This window comes from Danio rerio, chromosome 24 (assembly GCF_049306965.1).
Source record: "Danio rerio strain Tuebingen ecotype United States chromosome 24, GRCz12tu, whole genome shotgun sequence".
In the NCBI taxonomy this organism is placed as follows: Eukaryota; Metazoa; Chordata; class Actinopteri; order Cypriniformes; family Danionidae; genus Danio; species Danio rerio.
Genome location: NC_133199.1, coordinates 41,660,430 through 41,679,823, shown reverse-complemented (window position 1 = coordinate 41,679,823; position 19,394 = coordinate 41,660,430). Strand labels below are relative to the sequence as shown.

General features: G+C 31.7%; 1 protein-coding gene and 1 long non-coding RNA gene across 5 annotated transcripts in view; one reads left to right on the top strand and one right to left on the bottom strand.

Annotated features, from left to right (window-relative positions):
- LOC137489271 (uncharacterized) overlaps positions 1-19,394 on the bottom strand; it is a 34,315-nt gene that overhangs the window by 3,814 nt on the left and 11,107 nt on the right. The window contains exon 4 of one of the 4 annotated variants that reach the window (XR_012399552.1): positions 4,997-5,068. The exons of the other annotated variants lie outside the window; for them this stretch is intronic. This is a non-coding gene — a long non-coding RNA (uncharacterized lncRNA). The remainder of the gene's footprint in view (positions 1-4,996; positions 5,069-19,394) is intronic. 4 annotated transcript variants of the gene reach the window in all.
- Positions 824-18,018, top strand: prr35 (proline rich 35). The gene is made up of 4 exons (XM_005162887.6): positions 824-930; positions 5,008-5,074; positions 12,562-14,092; positions 16,762-18,018. Exons 3-4 carry the CDS (start codon positions 12,780-12,782, stop codon positions 17,357-17,359), a joined length of 1,911 nt encoding a protein of 636 aa, XP_005162944.2. The 5' UTR covers positions 824-930; positions 5,008-5,074; positions 12,562-12,779; the 3' UTR covers positions 17,360-18,018.

Here is a 19,394-nt window from a genome sequence, read left to right as displayed (position 1 = left end):
CATGTTTGCATTCTTTTTGGCCATAAAATGTCATATTTTAATGAAACTTTTTGCACACCTATTTGTCTATACAATATTTGATTTAAAGTATTTTTAAGCTTAATATTTACAATTTATTTAATTGGATTGAAATGGAGTTTACACTGCTTAACAAATTATGCAATGCAAATATTGACTTTTGCTATACATTTTTTTATGCACGATGTTATTTGCTTGTTATTTTTTGACATACTGTGTAAAAACAATAATAATAATAATAAATTAACTAATTTATATATATATATATATATATATATATATATATATATATATATATATATATATATATATATATATATATATATGTTACTTTAAATTAAATTAGATAAATATTAAATTTAAAATCACATTAATAAGCGAACATTTAAAAAAATTAAAATAACAATGAAATAATAAAAATAATAGAAATATTGATCATCTTTTGCAGACAAAATAACTTATTATCATGCAATCTTTCAGTGAATGCATTTCCAAAACAAATGCACAATTATCGCCATGGCAACAGAACACACCAAACTCAGAAAGCATCCACAAAAGTGCTGCGATGCTCCTGCTAAACTTCCCATCAGAGACTGTAAATTGCACCGCGGCCCAATTAAGCCCCCCTGTCCCGGCTGAGCGAGTGTGAGGGTCTCGTGCTCCCCTTAATGGACTGTACGGGGCCACACACTCCTCATTTACAGCCTGTGCCAATGGCAGGACGGGCAGGAGGGGCTGAGCCTGATTCCACTGCCCCAAGGCATCGCTGCTAGAGAATATATATCTCTCTCTATCTCTCTCTCTCCTGTTCATCCATGTGTGTGTGTGTGCGTGCGTGTGTCTCTCGCTCCTCATAAAACAGCCGAACGCACAGGAGCGGCGCCTCTGGAACGGGACACTGACGCACAGCAGGTAAGAGCACAGAAACTGTCATGTGTGAGAGTTTACAGCAGCTTCAGATCCGGTGTGGGATTAAATGACGCAGGTGTAAACTAATGCAAAAGTTTTCTGAAGAGGAAAAAAAAGATTGAAATATTGAACACACTTGATAATAAATGATTCATTGGATTTACTGGGGGGTTTTTAAGGTAAGTGGTTGCAAACAATTTATATGGGCTGAATTTAAACAAACAACTTAATTTGAGTAACGTTCAGCTTAATTTGATTGTTTAAATTCAGGCAAAAGTAAATCATTTCCAACACCTGACCTTAAAAAATGAAGAAAATCCAATCAATCTTTTTTTTTCTGTGTGGAAAGGTTGGTATACTATACTGTATGTTATGTAAAAGTGTAAAATAGAGCGCAGGATTAGCTGTGATGTGTTTAAAAGAATGTCCGTATGATATTTTAAGTAAATATAGTGTTTTGTATGAGATGTATGAGTGTTTTTTAGTGTTGGATTTAAATGTAGGGATCAAACTGCAGTTGGTTTTGTGAACATTTAAATAATATTTGGAACATTTGGAAGTTCTAAAACGGAATTATTTATTTCTGTTCTGATTTTAGTTTCTCTTCTTACTTCCTTTCTTTTATTTTATTTTCTTTCATTCTTTTCATTTTTTCTTTTTTTGTTTCCTTTCCTACAGTGCACAGCATAATTGAGTACACCCCATTCTGAAGATGAATATTTTGATCCATTTCCCAGTCAATAGGCAATGTATTTTGGAGCATTTAAACATAAGAGATTTATTAAACAGAAGAATAGTGTTTTGTATGTGATGTATGAGTGTTTTTAGTGTTGGATTTAAATGTACGGATCAAACCGCAGTTGGTTTTGTAAACGTTTAAATAATATTTGGAACACTTGGAAGTTCTAAAATGGAATTTAAATTTCTGTTCTGATTTTAGATTCTCTGCTTACTTTCCTTTTCTTCTTTTCTTTTTTCCTTTCCTTTATTTCTTTTCTTTTATTTTCATTCATTCACTTTTTTTACTCTTTCTTTCTTTCTTATTTTCTTTAACTTTCTTTCATTCTTTCCTTCATTCCTTTCTGATGAATATTTTGATCCATTTCCCAGTCAATAGGCAATATGTATTTAAACAAAACAGATTTATTAAACAGAAGTATAGTGTTTTGTATGTGATGTATGTGTTTTAAGTGTTGGATTTAAACGTACAGATCAAACTGCAGTTGGTTTTGTGAACTTTTAAATAATATTTGGAACACTTGGAAGTTCTAAAATGGAATTTTAATTTCTGTTCTGATTTTAGTTTCTCTCTTACTTCCTTTCTTTTCTTTTTTTTCTCCTTTCTTTCTTTCTTTTTTACTTTATTTTCTTTTATTCTTTCCTTTCTTTTATTCTTTCATTCTTTCCTTTATTTGTTTCTTTCTTTCTTTCTTTTTTCTTTCTTTCTTTTCTTTTCTTTCTTTCTTTCTTTTTCTTTCTTTCTTTTTTCTTTCTTTCATACAGTGCTCAGCATAGTCGAGCTCAACCCCTGTTGAAAATGATTTTTCTCCATTTCTCAGTGAATATAGGCAATGTGTTTTGAATATGTAGAAATTTAATTATAATACAATTAAACTCAAGCAAAATATTGCCAAAAAATGACAAATAACAAAATTTCAACTTAATTATTATTATTCTTTTTTTTCTTTTTTTTTTTTTTTTTGCTTCTCTTGATTTTACCTCTTTTTTAAATTTGTATTTAATATTTTTCTATAACATATAAATTTGGCTATAGTAGTTTTTGGACCGTTATCATGAGTTATTTTGTTAGATTAGCTCCAAATATGGCTTCTTAACTGACAAATCTAATGTATATGCACTGATATAATATTGTAGAGCTTCCTATTAAATATATGAATTGAAAAGAGAGATTTGTGAGGGGTGTATTCATATATGCTGAGTACTGTAAATGTTCAGTCAGGCCAGATTTATATTTTTTTTCCATATAAGTTTCAACTAAGTAAATTCGGTACATTTATCTAATTTCGGGAATTTCATATTTGTCTTGTTAATTTTTAACAACTATAGATCATTTAATAGCAGTTTCTATTGTGACAACTAACGCCATATCATTTAAAATCAGTGGTAAGAAATAAACATAAAATAACAGATAGATGAAACTAAACTCCAGAAGTCCTAAAATAATCCCTTGATGCTTTTAATTAAATTAAATTACATTTATTTGATTATCAAATTCTAATTATTTCTGTACACAATTAAGAATTAAGTAATTATTGAATAAATCATAATATTGTTAAATATTTTATCAATAATATATTCTCAGATGTCTTTTAAATGTTGTAACTGAAAGTAAAATAATTTTTAAAAACATTTTCTACAGTTTTTTAGCCATTTATGCATTTAAACAACAACAACCCGTCTGTTCAAATGAAAGTAAAATAAAGTGTTTTTAATTAATATTTAGTATTTTAATTTAAAGTTCTATTTCGTTTTAATTATTAGATACTGGCCTCGCATTGTAATTTTTATGAACGCAAATTATCTAAGACTTGAGTAAAAGATTTATACAATAACTACAAGACGTAGATACTGTATTCTGGTGTTGAATGAACTGTTTTGCATTTTCCACTGATTTTCCTATTATAGCTTGTGTAATTGTGACAAAATTCCCCGTCACAAAAAGGTCATCATGTTAAATGAACTGTAAACCTTTCATAGAATTTTATCATTTCTATATGAAATAACAGCTTTTTTTCCAGTTATTTCTGCATTGGTCTTATAAATATTTACTTGAGTTAAAAGTGTGACATCTTACTCTGATTCACAGCAAAATAATATACAAAATTATTATTAATATCTCACATTAGTGATGCACATATGCAACTGGGCTTAAAAAAATAAAACTAAAATACTGCTTTAATTAATTGACATGTATTTGTATTATTAAATACTAAATAGTTGACTTAAAATAAAAGCTGGTAATCTAAAAATGATTATATACTGAGAAATGTGCAATTAACGCATGCATTTAAATATTTCACTTTATTATAAGAAGCATGTTATGTTATAAAAAAAGTTTTTGTTTAATTTTAATTTTGTTTAAATTTTACATAGTGAAAATGTGCATATGCACGCATTTTTATTACGAAATATTAAATATTTGACTTTAAAAAATAAAAAAACATGATATAAAAATAGTTTAATTTCTTACTGAGAAATGTGCATATTTAGGAAAAAATCAATGTAGTTTTATTACTTACTACTAAATATTTGACTTCGAAAAATAAGAAGCATAATGTAAAATAGTTTTATTTAATTTTTAATTGATCATATACAAAGAAATGTTCATATATACATATACATGGACAAACGCGTGTTTTTATTATTAAATACAAAATATTTGACTATATATATATATATATATATATATATATATATATATATATATATATATATATATATATATATATATATATATATATATATATAGTTTTATTTTATTTGAATGGTTAACATACTGAGAATTGAGCATATTTAGAAGAAATTGCATGTATTTTTGTTACTAAATACTAAATATTTGACTTCAAAAAATAAAAATATATATAATATAGTTTTATTTCAGGTTTAATTAATTATATACTAAAAACATGCATATATGCTTGGAAAAAGCATGTTTTGTATTATTAAATATTTAACAATAAAAACATGTTTAAAATATTGCATTTAATTTTAATTGATTATATACTAAGAAATGTGCATATTTGAAAAATGCATGAATTTCTATTACTAAATAATAAATATTTGAGTGAAAAAAGAAAAAGCATGTTATTAAAATAGTTTTACTTCATTTTAATTGCTTATATACTAAAAAAATGTGCATATATACATGGAAAAAATGCATGTTTTGTATTAATAAATACTAAATGTTTGACTTAAAAAATAAAAAGCACGTTATCAAACAGTTTTATTTTAATTTAATTAATAGTAAACTCAGAAAAGTCTATTTAACATTAAATCTAAATGAATATTTAAAGACAAAAAACGATGTTGATATTAATCACAGATGCACCTTTGTTTTAGATCCTTCATAAAGAGTGGAGCTCAAGAAACTTCATTTGCGGATCGAACTCATTCAGCTGAACTAGAGGTATGAATGACAAAACACACATTTTACACAAAATTACACACACACTTGTCAACACCCATCCAACTTCTGATCAGAATTCACATAAGAGTCATTTAACCTTTTAAGTGATGAGGATTTACAACCGTACATCCTCTCTGTTCGTCACTGCTGCGCTGTGTGTGACCTTGTTTTCCTTACACTATGGGGACATAATGTCTCCATATGTATAGAAATACTAGTAGCTTTTGGCCTTCTCTGTAGCAAATGCTGGGTTCCAAACAATTCCTTTATGTCATCCCAACACAAATCGATTAAGTTAACTTTAAATTTAAGTCGATCAAATGCAAAACAATGAAGTTGTCCCCCCAAAAAATCTAAGAATTGTGTTGGGTCAAGTGGTTTGAACAAGCAGCAAACATTTTTTTTTTTATGTGCTGTGGGGACATTTTTTGCTCTCCATGAGAAGAATTACTCATAAATCCCACAGAATGAAGTATTTAACAATGTAAGAATGCAGATTGTTTGCTGTGAGGGTTATTCTAGGGCTAGGGTTGAGGTAGGGAGATAAAAATCATTACATCTATAGGAAGTCCCCATAAAAATAGCTGTACAAGTGTGCTTGTGTGTGCGTGTGATCAGTTCTTGGATTTGTCAAAGTATGTCAATGCTTTTAGCAAGCGGTCCTATTTAAGTGAGACAATACATATTTAACACATCCATTGACCGGCGTCCACTCGGAGCCCGAGGGCCTTAAAACCGTCCCGCAGCGAGAACAACTCTAAAATAATTTTATTGATTGACTAACAGCAGCGTTTGATGTCCAGTTAAAACCAGAGCATGACCGCAGTGTGACCAAAAACACAACGGTAAATGATCTGCAGCGCTGAAACACTCCAAGAACAAAAAAAGTCGACACCTGTGTTTAAAATAAATGAAGCCATTTTAGATGAATTGTTTTGCATTTTACACTTATTTGTGTGTAAAACTGTGACATTTATAGTGCACAGACACACACACACACACACACACACACACACACACACACACACACACACACACACACACACACACACACACACACACACACACACACACTTACTATCTCTATTATTGAATGTTTATATTTTAAAATAATTTTTATTGGATTCAAATACATTTTTTATTGTTTAATATCCAATATAGATATCTAATAATTCTAAAATTATAACAAATATATTATAAAATATATTACAATATAATATATATATTTATTTAATATATTTATTTATAATATATTTAATATAAAATGTGTTAGAAATATTTTATAATAGTCAGTTTGTTATTTGTTTGGTTGTAAGTATAGGTGTTTTGTGTAAATATCGTCATATCCTTTTTCAGCTCAATACAAAAGTAATAAAATAAATAAAAAATATTCAATATAGATATCTTATAATTAATTTATTTATAATTATTAAACATAATTATTTCAGTTAGTTCTTAAAAACACTTTATGTTTTATGTTCAATCCACTTCAAGATTGACACACACATACAGTAGAAGCCAAAATTATTAGCCCCCTTTGAATTGGTTTTCTTTTTTAAATATTTCCCAAACGACATTTGACAGAGCAAGGAAATTTTCACAGTATGTCTGAAAATGTTTTTTCTTGTGTAGAAAGTCTTATTTGTTTTATTTCAGCTAGAATATAAGCAGTTATTAATTTTTTAACCACCATTTTAAGGTCCATATTAGTAGCCTCTTTAAGCTAAATATATTTTTGATAGTCTACAGAACAAACCATCGTTATACAATAACTAGCCTAGTTACTCTAACCTTTAAACATTTTAAACGAGCATATTTTTTTCAGTGCATCTATCTTAGCAAATATTGATTGCTTGTTCAAACCACAGACTTAAAATGAGCGGAAACAACACAATTTTGGAGATTTTGGGGGGGGGGGAACTTTATGTTTTATATTCAGACCACTTAAATGTATTACGTTTACTTAATCAATTTGACTTGGGACAACCTGAATGAATTGTGTGGAACCCTGGCCTTCAAACAAATGCTAAATATTATGCATCAATTATTAATATCTCAATTAATTCTCAATTATTCATCTTTTAATAACCCAGTACTGGGAAACACCCATACACACACACACACACTCAAATACTATGGCCAATTTAGTTCATCCAATTCACCAATAGCGCATGTGTTTGGACTGTGGGGGAAACCGGAGCACCCGGAGGAAACCCAACACGAGGAGATAATACAAACTCCACACAGAAATGCCAACTTGGCCAGCCGGTACTTGAACCAGCGACCTTCTTGCTGTGAGGTGACAGTGCTAACGACTGAGCCACCATGTGTGTATATGTTCATTATTGAGCGTCTGTCTCTTTAACTCCAGCAGTGACTTCACTCTTTCCTTGAGTGCTGTAATAGATGTAATAGAAGTGAAATTTCTTTAAAGCCGAACGTCTGCGGGCTCTTATTGTGTACAGCCGCAAAACTCATGCCTCTCAGCGGGACATTTCATCCTCCGCTTCAGTTCCTGCACTCCTTTTCCTCTCTATTTTCCACCTAGAGCTAAACGCCAGGAGCGGGAAATAAATAATCAAGAATTAGGCATACTTTTATCATAATAGAGAGGCGTTTGAGTGATTTCTGAGGCGCTTCTCTTTTGATTTCACCATGCTTTAATTGCCTTCAACGTCTCTTTTTTACTTAAAGCTTTTATTGAAAGTATTAGCTAAATTGCATCAGTTTAGCTGTTCCCTTCTGAAAGAGTGCGGATGGATTTTTATAGTTATGAAATGTAATTGAATTAAAGGTGCTGTATGTAAGTTTTTAACTCTTCTAAAGCATAAAATACCATAGTATGTTTGCAGATATTTCAGAAACATGCCAAGTGAGCATTCTTGTTAATCTGATAAAACAATTGTGAATTCAGATATTCTGCTTTGAAAACATGTTATTCGTGCTGGAACGGCTCTCTTTGTTTTGGTCTCTTTAATCCGCCCAATGCCAGTTCAGCCAATTATATTTGTAGCAGCCCGGGTTGCCTTGGTGGAAGACAGCAAAATCCATTTATTCAGTCAGAGAGGCTCTTAACCCATGCCTACATGACCGAAATGCGACCTCCAGTGGACAATAACAGCATCCGAAATGAGACGCAGATTCAGAGTTCCACATGAGGTTATTAATTAGCAAATAATATACATTTTATGAACGTAACCATTAGGTGAGCAGGTTACATTGTAACCCCATGTCCTGACAACACACTACATGACCAGGGGTCAGTTCTTTGTACGTGGATTACTCGGATTTGGTTATTGACGATTTGACATGATCCAGGATTGTTCCGTTCTTCAAAACTCATCCAGGAGTTTTTATTATAGCAACAGGTCTGGTAGCTCAAATCTGCTCAGGAGCAGCTTTATTTCAGAAAAACAGGATTAGATCGGGTAATTTCAAACAAAGGTATTACTGAAAGTATGTGCCAAATGCTGTAATTATATACACTTAGAAAAAAAGTTTTAGTTTAAGTTACATAAAATATAAAAACGTATGCAATCTGCACTCCGAAATAAGAGCACAAAAACTGTCACAGGGTGGTTCTCCCCATAGGGGTTCAAAGAGAACATCTTTTATTATGGACTTCTATATAGAAACGCATACTATTTTAAGGTAATTTAATAATAATAACAACAATAATTTAATTTTAAATTATTAATTTATTTGTTTATTTTAACTGTATTATAATAATATTATGCATATACAATTATATTAAAATATAATTTTTTATAATACATTTTATTATTAACAATTTCCATGATTATTTTGGATAATATAACAATAATAATTGTATATTTTCTATAGAAATTCAATATCAATCATAATTTAATACTAATAACAATAATTTAATGGTAAATTATTAATTAATAATTTTTACCTGTATTATAATATTATGCATATTTAATTATATTAAAATAGCTTTTTAATAATATGTAATTATTATTAATAATTTTCATAATTTTTATAATATAATAATAATAATAATTTTGTATTTTCTATAATAATTTAATTACAACAATAATTTAATAATAATGACAATGATTTAATTATAAATTATTAATTTAATATTTATTTTACCTGTTTTACCAAGTATTATGTATACTTAATTATTATAAAATAGTTATTTTTAATAATATATTTACTAAAAATAATCATTTAAATTACATATGGATTTTTAATGATTAAGTATTATACCTATATATTTTTTTTTAATTATCAGTTTTTTAATTTTAACTATTTTTAAATGCTTTAAATATTATTAAAATTACTATTCTAAAGGTCTTTGTACAATAATATACTAATTAGTAGATCATAAAATTTACATTTAATTTACCTGTAATAGTATTAAAAACATCAAAAACGATCTAATTTAAATAACAAAAAAAATTATATAATACTATATTTTATTTGTAATTACATATTTACTTCTAATAATATTTCAAATTAAAAAACATTTAATGATATTTACTGATATTTTCTTCTTGTAGTAATTATATACACTTGGAAAAATAGTAAAATAGCTAAAAAAAAAAAAATATTTAAGAGCACAAAAACTGTCACAGGATGGTTCACCCCAAGGTGATTAACGAGAATATTTATTAATATGGACTTTTACATACAAACGTGTACTATTTTAAGGTACCGATAAAAATAATAGACATGCACAATAATCAACTGTTTTTTCAAAAAGGAATCATAATTTATGCAGTCGACATACATGTTTTGACAGATAATATGATGGTGATTTCATGCTTTGTTAAAGTTGCAGAAACTTTTACTGTCAAAATGCTTTTTTTGCTGTAAAATTAATTTACACCGTCAGTTATTCCTTACGCCGGTTAAGAAACGTGAATAGGCCTTCTATAATAAAGAAAATCCGCTCTAAATATATCATTAAATGAATTGCTAAATACTCTCGACAGATGAAAGTGTAAAGCCTGAAGCCCACAACAAAGGTGGAAAGTTATTGCTAATGTTTACTACGAATTTGATGAAATTTGGCTCACATGGATAATGGAATATTAATCAGATGATGGAAAGATAGATCACGATCTCAGATCAGTTCATCCGGACATTTTAATCTAATTTGCAAAGTTGTTTGAAGAACAAAATTAGCCAGAGATCAGTTATCAAGATTAAAAGATCCAGAATCTGGCAAATTATCTTAGATCATTTAAGCGAGGTATGAAGAACAGACCCCAGGTTAGCACTAAACGAAACATGACAGAAATTTAAATACAGCCATTCAGAAGCACAAAATAGTGCGCTCACTGCACTCCAACGAAATGGTAAGGTCGAAATTTAAACATCATTTATATATCATATATCATATATCTTGAATTGCTTGTAGTAAATGAAAGATTTGTTGTGCACTGGTGTGGTAAATTTTACAGTTATTGTTATGGTGTAAACAGGCCAACGGTCAATATTCGAAGAAGCATTGCACCTTAAACTGCACAATAAACGATGCATTGCGCCTTATTTACACTCTCTTGTACATTGTGTAACCTTAATTTAAATAAATAATCAAATTAATTTGTAAAAGTGCTTTTAGTTGCGATATGTGAACAGTCACTAAGACTGCGTTTAAAAACTTAAAACTAAATGCAGGATAAAAGTGGAGCATCTTTGACTGAAGAACTCCACTGTAATGCGAAGTGTTGAGAGATGTATAGGAGTGTGTGTGAGGGACACAGATGACGCTGCTGGACACACTGATGGAGTGGGCAAAAGAGCAGTCAATCTGCCTTGACCCACATTCCTCTGCTAACGATGCCCTGTGGGCGCGATGCCAATCTCTCATTAACACACACACACACACACAAGTGCACACACACACTGGCGTCCCTCTGCCCTTTATCGGGATGTGCCTAAAGCTGACCTTCAGGGTCCTGCTGAAAACCTACAGTGAACATGAGAGATGCACAGGTGCAGAAACACACACACACACACACGCTCTGGACATAATGAAAGGTGGCAGATAGAGGACTTTCGGCACTTCTGAGAGAAGCAAAACACCTCTCGTTATCTCTTCTCTTTGTTAAAGTCAAAACTGACTCTTTCTCATGACATTGTTATGAACAGTTCATCTTGGAATGTTTGCCATTTTTATATCAAAATGACTTTTAGTCTTGTTTGTTTTAGCCACCTGTCATTCATATGTAGACACTGTTTACTATCCTAATTAATTACTAACTAATTCTATATTATTCTGAACATTAAATTGTTGATAATAATATTAATAATAATATTAATAACATAATGATTTCTAGAATAATTTATTACAATAATTATTTAATAATAATCACAATAATTTTAGTAAAAAAGGGTAAATTAATATTTTTATCCTAACTGTATTATCATATTATGCATATTTATTATATTAAAAGTTATTTTTTAATCACATATTTATTGTTATACATTTTCATGATTGTTTTAAATAATATAATAATATTAATAAATTTCTATTTTATATAATATTGTAATATCAATCAAAATTTAATAATAATAACAATAATTTATGGTAAATTATTAATTTATTATTTATTTTACCTGTATTATCGTAATATTATGCATATTTAATTATATTAAAATAGTTATGTTAATAATATATCATTATTATTAATAATTTTCAAAATTTTTAATAATGTAATAATAATAATAATAATAATTTTGAATTTCTATAATAATTTAATTACAACAATAAAGTAATAATAATAATACCAATAATTTAATTATAAATTATTAATGTAATATTTATGTTATCTGTATTATCAAATATTGTGCATTTTTAATTCTATTAAAATAGTTTTTTAATAATATAATAATAATAATAATATTTTTCTATAATAATTTAATTACAACAATAATGTAGTAATAATAACAATAATTCAATTATAAATGATACATTTAATATTTAATATTAATACTACCTGTATTATCAAATATTATGTACATCTAATTATGAAATGGTTTTATAAATAACATATTTACTAAAAATAATCATTTAAATTACACATGAATTATTAATGACTAAGTATAATATCAATTTATATATACTTAATAATTATCTGATTTTTTATTTGAACTATTTTTTAAAATGCTTTAAATATATTTTAAAATATTATTAAAATTGCTATTCTAAATGTCTTTGTACAATAATATAATAATTAGTAGATCATAAAATTAACATTTAATTTACCTGTAATAATATTTAATTTAATTTAATTTAATTCAACATTTTATTTTATATTACATATTTACTTAATAATTTTTAATAAAAAATTAACATTGACTTTACTTGTAATATCATTCCAAATCACTAAAAATAAAACGTCTAAAAGTTAAAAGTTGTAATAATTTTATTTAATAACGATCTGAAAATTTTTAGATATATACTAACATGTCAAAATCAAAAATTTAATGCTTTTATTTTGTTTCCTCAACAGCTGAAATCTGATGGCTGCATTTCTACGTGATCCCATTCCTGATCAGACACAAGTGTACAATTCACAATCTCATCCTCACACACCTATTGCAAACCTGCCCTAAAAAGCACTCATAAACACACACACACACACACACACACACACACACACACACACACACTCACAAAGAGAAATCCATCTTTAAGAGAATCCTGGATTCCCCTGAATCAGACTGCACCATGTCCAAGGATAACTGCAAGCAAGTGGGCTGCAAACACAAAGAGCGCAAACCCAAAAAGCCGCACTACATCCCGCGCCCATGGGGCAAACCCTACAACTACAAATGCTTCCAATGCCCCTTCACCTGCATGGAGAAATCACACCTGTACAACCACATGAAGTACAGCCTGTGCAAAAACTCCCTGTCGCTGCTAATCGAGTCCGACTGGCCCTATAAAAAAGACCAGCTCCGGCTCCAGCAGGCAGCCGTCCGCTCTCGAAGCCCAGCGAAAGCTCACTCTGAGCAGGCAACAACCCCAGATGAGCCCTCGCACTCATCAGCCAATCTGGAGGAGGAAGAAACTGAAAAAAGAGATGAAAAAGATGAAGACATCCAAGAAGCAAATGCAGAAAACCCATCGGAAGCGTGTTCAAGAAGAGCGAAGCCATCAAAACAAGAAGCCGAATTGGTGATGGCGGACATGTTTTCTTTGGAAGAGCAACTTTTGCGAGCGCGCTCAGTGGAGGTGGAATCAAAACTGAGACACTACAGGCTGTCAAAAACATGTCTGTCAGGCCCAGCCGCGCTGCTTTCAGAACAATGGCGCATACTTAGCAATCAAACATCCAATGTGAAGCCAAAACCAGACGTGGCGGCTCCATCGCTACCCTGCTATCCTCCGGTCTCAACGAGTCAAATCGAATGCTCAGATCCACCAGCGTTCAATCTGTCTTTACTTGGTGTGGGTTATCCTTTGGCTCCAGGACTTCTGTCATATTTAAATCCAACACTAAGCAATGCAAACCCGTCAAACGCACCTCTACCATTCCTAGCATCACAGCTAGCGCACTCACAGAGACACTCGGAGCGTTCTCTACTCCCTCCGCATCTGTATTATCCGTTCTTGTGCGAACACACATTTGGAGCGACTCCTTCTTCATCAGCATCTGAAGCCAGTAAACTCATTAAAGCTCCATCTGTGGGTCTTCAGCCGCCTTCATATCCTCCAAAACTGAGCCTGTGGAAGGTGCCGGCGCTGCGGCCCTCGTCCAGCCAGAGCTCCCCGGCTGCGGTCTGGACGTCCCCCACACACTCGTCCCCAGAGCCGGGCCTCGGGGCACTGCAGGAGCGGGTAAGGGCGCGGGACGGGAAGAGCAGCTGGCAGCAGGAAACGTCGAGTCTGAAGAGGACGGCGATGGCGGGGTTCGACACCCATGGTGCACCGGTGGAAAAGAAACCAGCGCTGGAGATCGGCCTCGAGACTTTGAAAAACACTCAGAAACCTGCATCCATCGCTGCCTTGATGTCCAGCAGGATGCCCATACACAACAGGTGAGACACTGTTATCTTTTAAAATTGACATATTACAACACGTTAAAAAATGTGTGTGTGTGTGTGTGTGTGTGTGTGTGTGTGTGTGTGTGTGTGTGTGTGTGTGTGTGTGTGTGTGTGTGTGTGTGTGTGTATATATATATATATATATATATATATATATATATATATATATATATATATATATAAGCTCTTTTTTCATTTAAATAGCATTATAAGTGCTTGGTTGATCTTGTGTCAATATTATTTTAAAAAATGCTCAAAATTTTAGAGGGAACAAAATTTAACCAAAGACATTGATCACACACAGGAAAAATAAATAAATAAATAATTAAATAATAATAATAATAATAATAATGAGTGACGCGGTGGCGCCGTAGGTAGTGCTGTTGCCTTACAGCAAGAAGGTCACTGGTTCGAGCCTCGGTTGGGTCAGTTGGCATTTCTGTGTGGAGTTTGCATGGTCTCCCCACTTTCGCGTGGGTTTCCTCCAGGCGTTCCGGTTTCCCCCACAAGTCCAAAGACATGCGGTACAGGTGAATTGGGTAAGCTAAATTGTCCGTAGTGTATGTGTGTGAATGGATGTTTCCCAGAGATGGGTTGCAGCTGGAAAGGCATCTGCTGCGTAAAAACATCTGCTGGATAAGTTGGCGATTTATTCCGCTGTGGCGACCCTAGATTAATAAAGGGACTGGGCCAAAAAGAAAATAATTGAATAAAAGAATAATAATAATAATAATAATAATAATAATAATAATAATAATAGTATGATAAAAAGATTATAATTGTACATGCAATTTATTATATAATATTTATTAACATTAATCACGTAATCAATGTCAATAAAATTTAATTTAAATGAATAAATACATATACAGTATTTTTTTCGTATGTGTGCGTTTTCCCAACTTTTATAATTTTTTTGTCTTTGGTTAATTTTTTTTTACCATATTAAATTCTGTTGACTATTTGATTGAAAAAAAATATAAAAAATATTTCAATATAAATTAAACATCAAAATCATTATTGGTTCTCTGCATTTGGACAAATAGATTACTAATAAATTGTATTGGCTGTTTTATAAAAATAATAATACATTTTATTTGCAATGCGCTTTTCTTAGATATAAAGCGCTACAAGGCAAAACACTAACAATACAAGTTTTTTTCCCTCTCCGCTGTCGCCTTTAGCTTGCATGGTTTGGGATCGGTAGAGCTACCCATCGATGAATTTGCTCTTCAGGGTTTGGACTCTCAATAATGATCTTAAACCACACTGAACTGAGCAAAACTGAACTGAACTAAAACACTAAAAACTGAACTACTCTCTTCCAATTACTATGACCATTTATGTGAAGCTGCTTTGACACAATCTACATTGCAAAAGCGCTATACAAATAAAACTGAATTGAATTGACTTGAAAAATACAAGGTGACCATCCTCAGTTAAAAGCAATGCTAAAAAGGTGAGTTTCTTAAAACATATATAAGATATATACAATTTTAAATGTACAAAAATTTTAAATGTCAAATAAACCTCCAATTTATTATTGGTGCTCTTGGTTTGGAGTACTAGGTAAGTGTTTAAGTAATTTATTTATACATTTTATAAAAATCTAAAAATTTGATTAAATAAATTAGACAATTAATTATTCATAATTAAAATTAATAATTAATAAATCATATATTCTAATACATTATATTAGAATAATGATTATATTAATGATAAATATTTATATTTATATTAATTATAAATAAATATTAATTATTTTAATTAAATATATTATAATATGTTATTAATTAATTGTTAATTTTATATATTATAATAAAATAATTTTTTATATTATTGATTAATATTTATAAAAATATAAATTATAAATTAATTATTTATAATGTGTGTGTGTGTGTGTGTGTGTGTGTGTGTGTGTGTGTGTGTGTGCGTGTGCGTGTGCGTGTGTGTGTGTGTGTGCTTAATTGATATTTTGAAACTCCCATTTAAAATCCTGAACAAATGTTATAAACTATGGATCAAACAAAGCACAAAGAGTATTTAACTCAAAATACATTCCCATTAACCCCCATTCAGACAACCAACAATAATTAGCTTTTCTCTCCTAGTCGCATATGAGTCTTGAGCATGTTATGCATCACCATTCGGGATGCAGTTGTCAAAATTATTCGCTCTCCTGTATATTTTTTCCGCAGTTTCTGTTTAATAAAAAGAAGATTTTGTTCAACAATTTCTAATCATAATAGTTTTAATAACTCATCTCTAATAACTGATTTCTTTTATCTTTTTCATGATGACAGCACATAATATCTGACTAGATATTTTTAACACTAGTATTCAGCTTAAAGTGACATTTAAAGGCTTAACTAGGTTAATTAGGCAAGTTAGGGTAATTAATAATTATTGTATAACAGTGGTTTGTTTTGTAGACAATTGACTAAAAATATTGCTAAAGGGGGCTAATAATATTGACCTTAAAATGGTTTTAAAATAAATAAAAACTGCTTTTATCTAAGCAAAACAAATAAGACTTTCTCCAGAAGAAACAATATTATAGGAAATACTGTGAAAAATTCCATGCTCTGTTAATCATTATTCACAGGAGGGCTGATCATTTAGACTTCACTGTATATCTAATAGAACTTTGTGTGTTCCCGCAGCGCCGGCTCGTCCCCGCTGCATCTGTCTGAGCAGCTGGAGGCCAGACAGAGAGGAATGGAGAGAGAATCGGCGCTCCTGCAGGACTTCAGCGCATTATTACAGGAGTACCAGCTCACCGAGCAGCGCGCCGCGTCCCTACCGGAGCAGTGCCATCTGTGGGCACACCTGGGCAAGATCCGCACGGAGCTCTCGCATATTCAACAGGCACTAGAGCGGACGGCTCGGTCCAACGAAGGACCTCTGGATCTGTCAGTCAAGAAGGATCATCCACTAATCGTCAATGCAATTCCTGGAGAAACTAAAGACGAAGACTGCTCTGAAACTGAAGATGAAGATGATGACGATGATGATGATGAAGATGACGGTAAAGACAGACGCAAGTGTTCTCTGGATGCGCTGATGAAGCTGAATCCTCTGGTGAAGACGGAGGTGTTGACAGGCAGCGCTGAAGCTCTGTGGCACAGCAGGACCACAAAGTGTGAAGCGGATTCAAGTGTCCTTCTGTGCTCCAAAACGCCCAACAGACCCCCGTCCATCCAGCATCTGGACACACTCTGTCCCAGCAGCCCGCTCACAACCACTGACACACTGGTGTAGAGGAGATCACACACACACACACCCTGGACGAAACTAGCAGGCAAATGATCAGATGTACAGCTGAAGTCTACATTTCCCAAATGATGTTGAACAGATTCAGGAATTTTTCACAGTATTTCCAATAATATTCTTTCTTCTTATTTGTTTAATTTAGGCTAAAATAAAGGCAATTTTTTATTTTTTCAAACCCATTTTAAGGTCAGTATTATCAGCCCCCTTAAGCAATATTTGTTTTGGTTGTCTACAGAACAATATCAGGTCAAATAATATGTCCTTTCATCATGGCAAGGATATTAGATATGAGTTAATAAAAATATTATGTTTAGAAATGTGTTGAAAAAATCAGATTATTATATACTATATCATTCATTTACTTTCTTTTCGGCTTTGTCCCTTTATTAATCTGGGGCTGCCACAGCGGAATAAACCACAACAGCATAAGTTTTACGCAGCGGATGCCCTTCCGGCTGCAACCCATCAGTGGGAAACACCCATACACACTCATTTAAACACACACTATGGACAGTTTAGCTTAGCCAATTCACCGATAGCATGTCTTTGGACTTGTGGGGGGAAACCGGAGCACTCAGAGAAAACCCACGCCAACACGGGGGAGAACATGCAAACTCCACACAGAAATGCCAACTGACCCAGCCGAGGCTCAAACCAGCGACCTTCTTGCTGTGAGGCGATCGTGCTACTCACTGCACCATAGAGACGCCCTATTATATATTAAATAATATATTGTTTTATTATTATACTATATTATTATTATTATTATCAAATTTTAATTCTATTTCAAATATTTCACAAATGCTTTTTAATTTAACGTTTTTTGTTTTTTTTTTCAAACATGTTTTTTAAAAATTTTAATAACTATTTTTTGATGTCTTTGACATGATGACATAGGGCCCTATCATACACCCCGCTACACAAGACGTGTTTCTATGAAGTGTTGGTATTTTCAGATCGGGGCAACACTAATTTTCCTGTTTTCCACTACGCTGTTTAAATAGTAGATCCATTTCCACCACTTTGTGGACTCATGGGTGTTTCGGTCTAGATTAAAGGCTTGTTAAGGTGCATTGTTGGCGTGTTGCTGTTTTGAGGAACTAAAATAAACTGCGCAATAGACCAGCTGAAAGCAGGTCTATTGTCCAGCGCAGAGCATATAAGTTGTGTACCTTGCTTACACACTGCTTAATACACACAGGATGAACAGCAATACGCAAATATCTTTACAGATGAAAAAGAATTAAAGAAATAAAATATTACAAAAATGATTATTTTCTACATAAATAATGGGGATTGGGAATGGGAGATGAGTAGGTCCACACGGAATCTGCGCGCGCAGAATTAATTCTGTTTATTTATTTAAGTAAATCTAAGTTTATTCAGTTTTTAAATTAATTTCAGTTAAATTACTGACTAATGTGAAAATGTTCGCCTGATTTATGTATTTTTACCAAAATTCTCTGCAGAAATAGCAAAAAAATGTCCGCAGATTCGCGGATAAGTCATTGGACAACAGTGTTTTTTTCTGTAGCCTATGAGAAAATAATAATAAAAACACTGAAATTTTTATTTCATTTAAATCCCAATTTAAGCCAAACTCATTCATTCATTTTCTTTTCGCCTTGAAATGGAATGAACCACCAACGTATCCAGCATATGTTTTATGCCCTTCCAGCTGCAATACAGTACTAGGAAACACCCAAATACTCTCATTAACACATATACTGTACACTACAGACAATATAGCTTACCCCATTCACCTATAGCACATGTGTCTGGACTGTGGGGAAAACCGGAGCACCCAGAGGAAACCCACACCAACACGGGGAGAACATGCAAACTCCAGACAAAAAATGCCAACTGGCCCAGCTGAGGCTCAAACCAGCGACCTTCTTGCTGTACGGTGCTAAACGCTGCACCACCTTAAGCCAAACTAAAAAAAATAAACCTTTGTCTAGAATAAAACAAATAAATAACAGGAAATACTGTGTAAATGTCCTTGCTCTGTTAAACATCACTT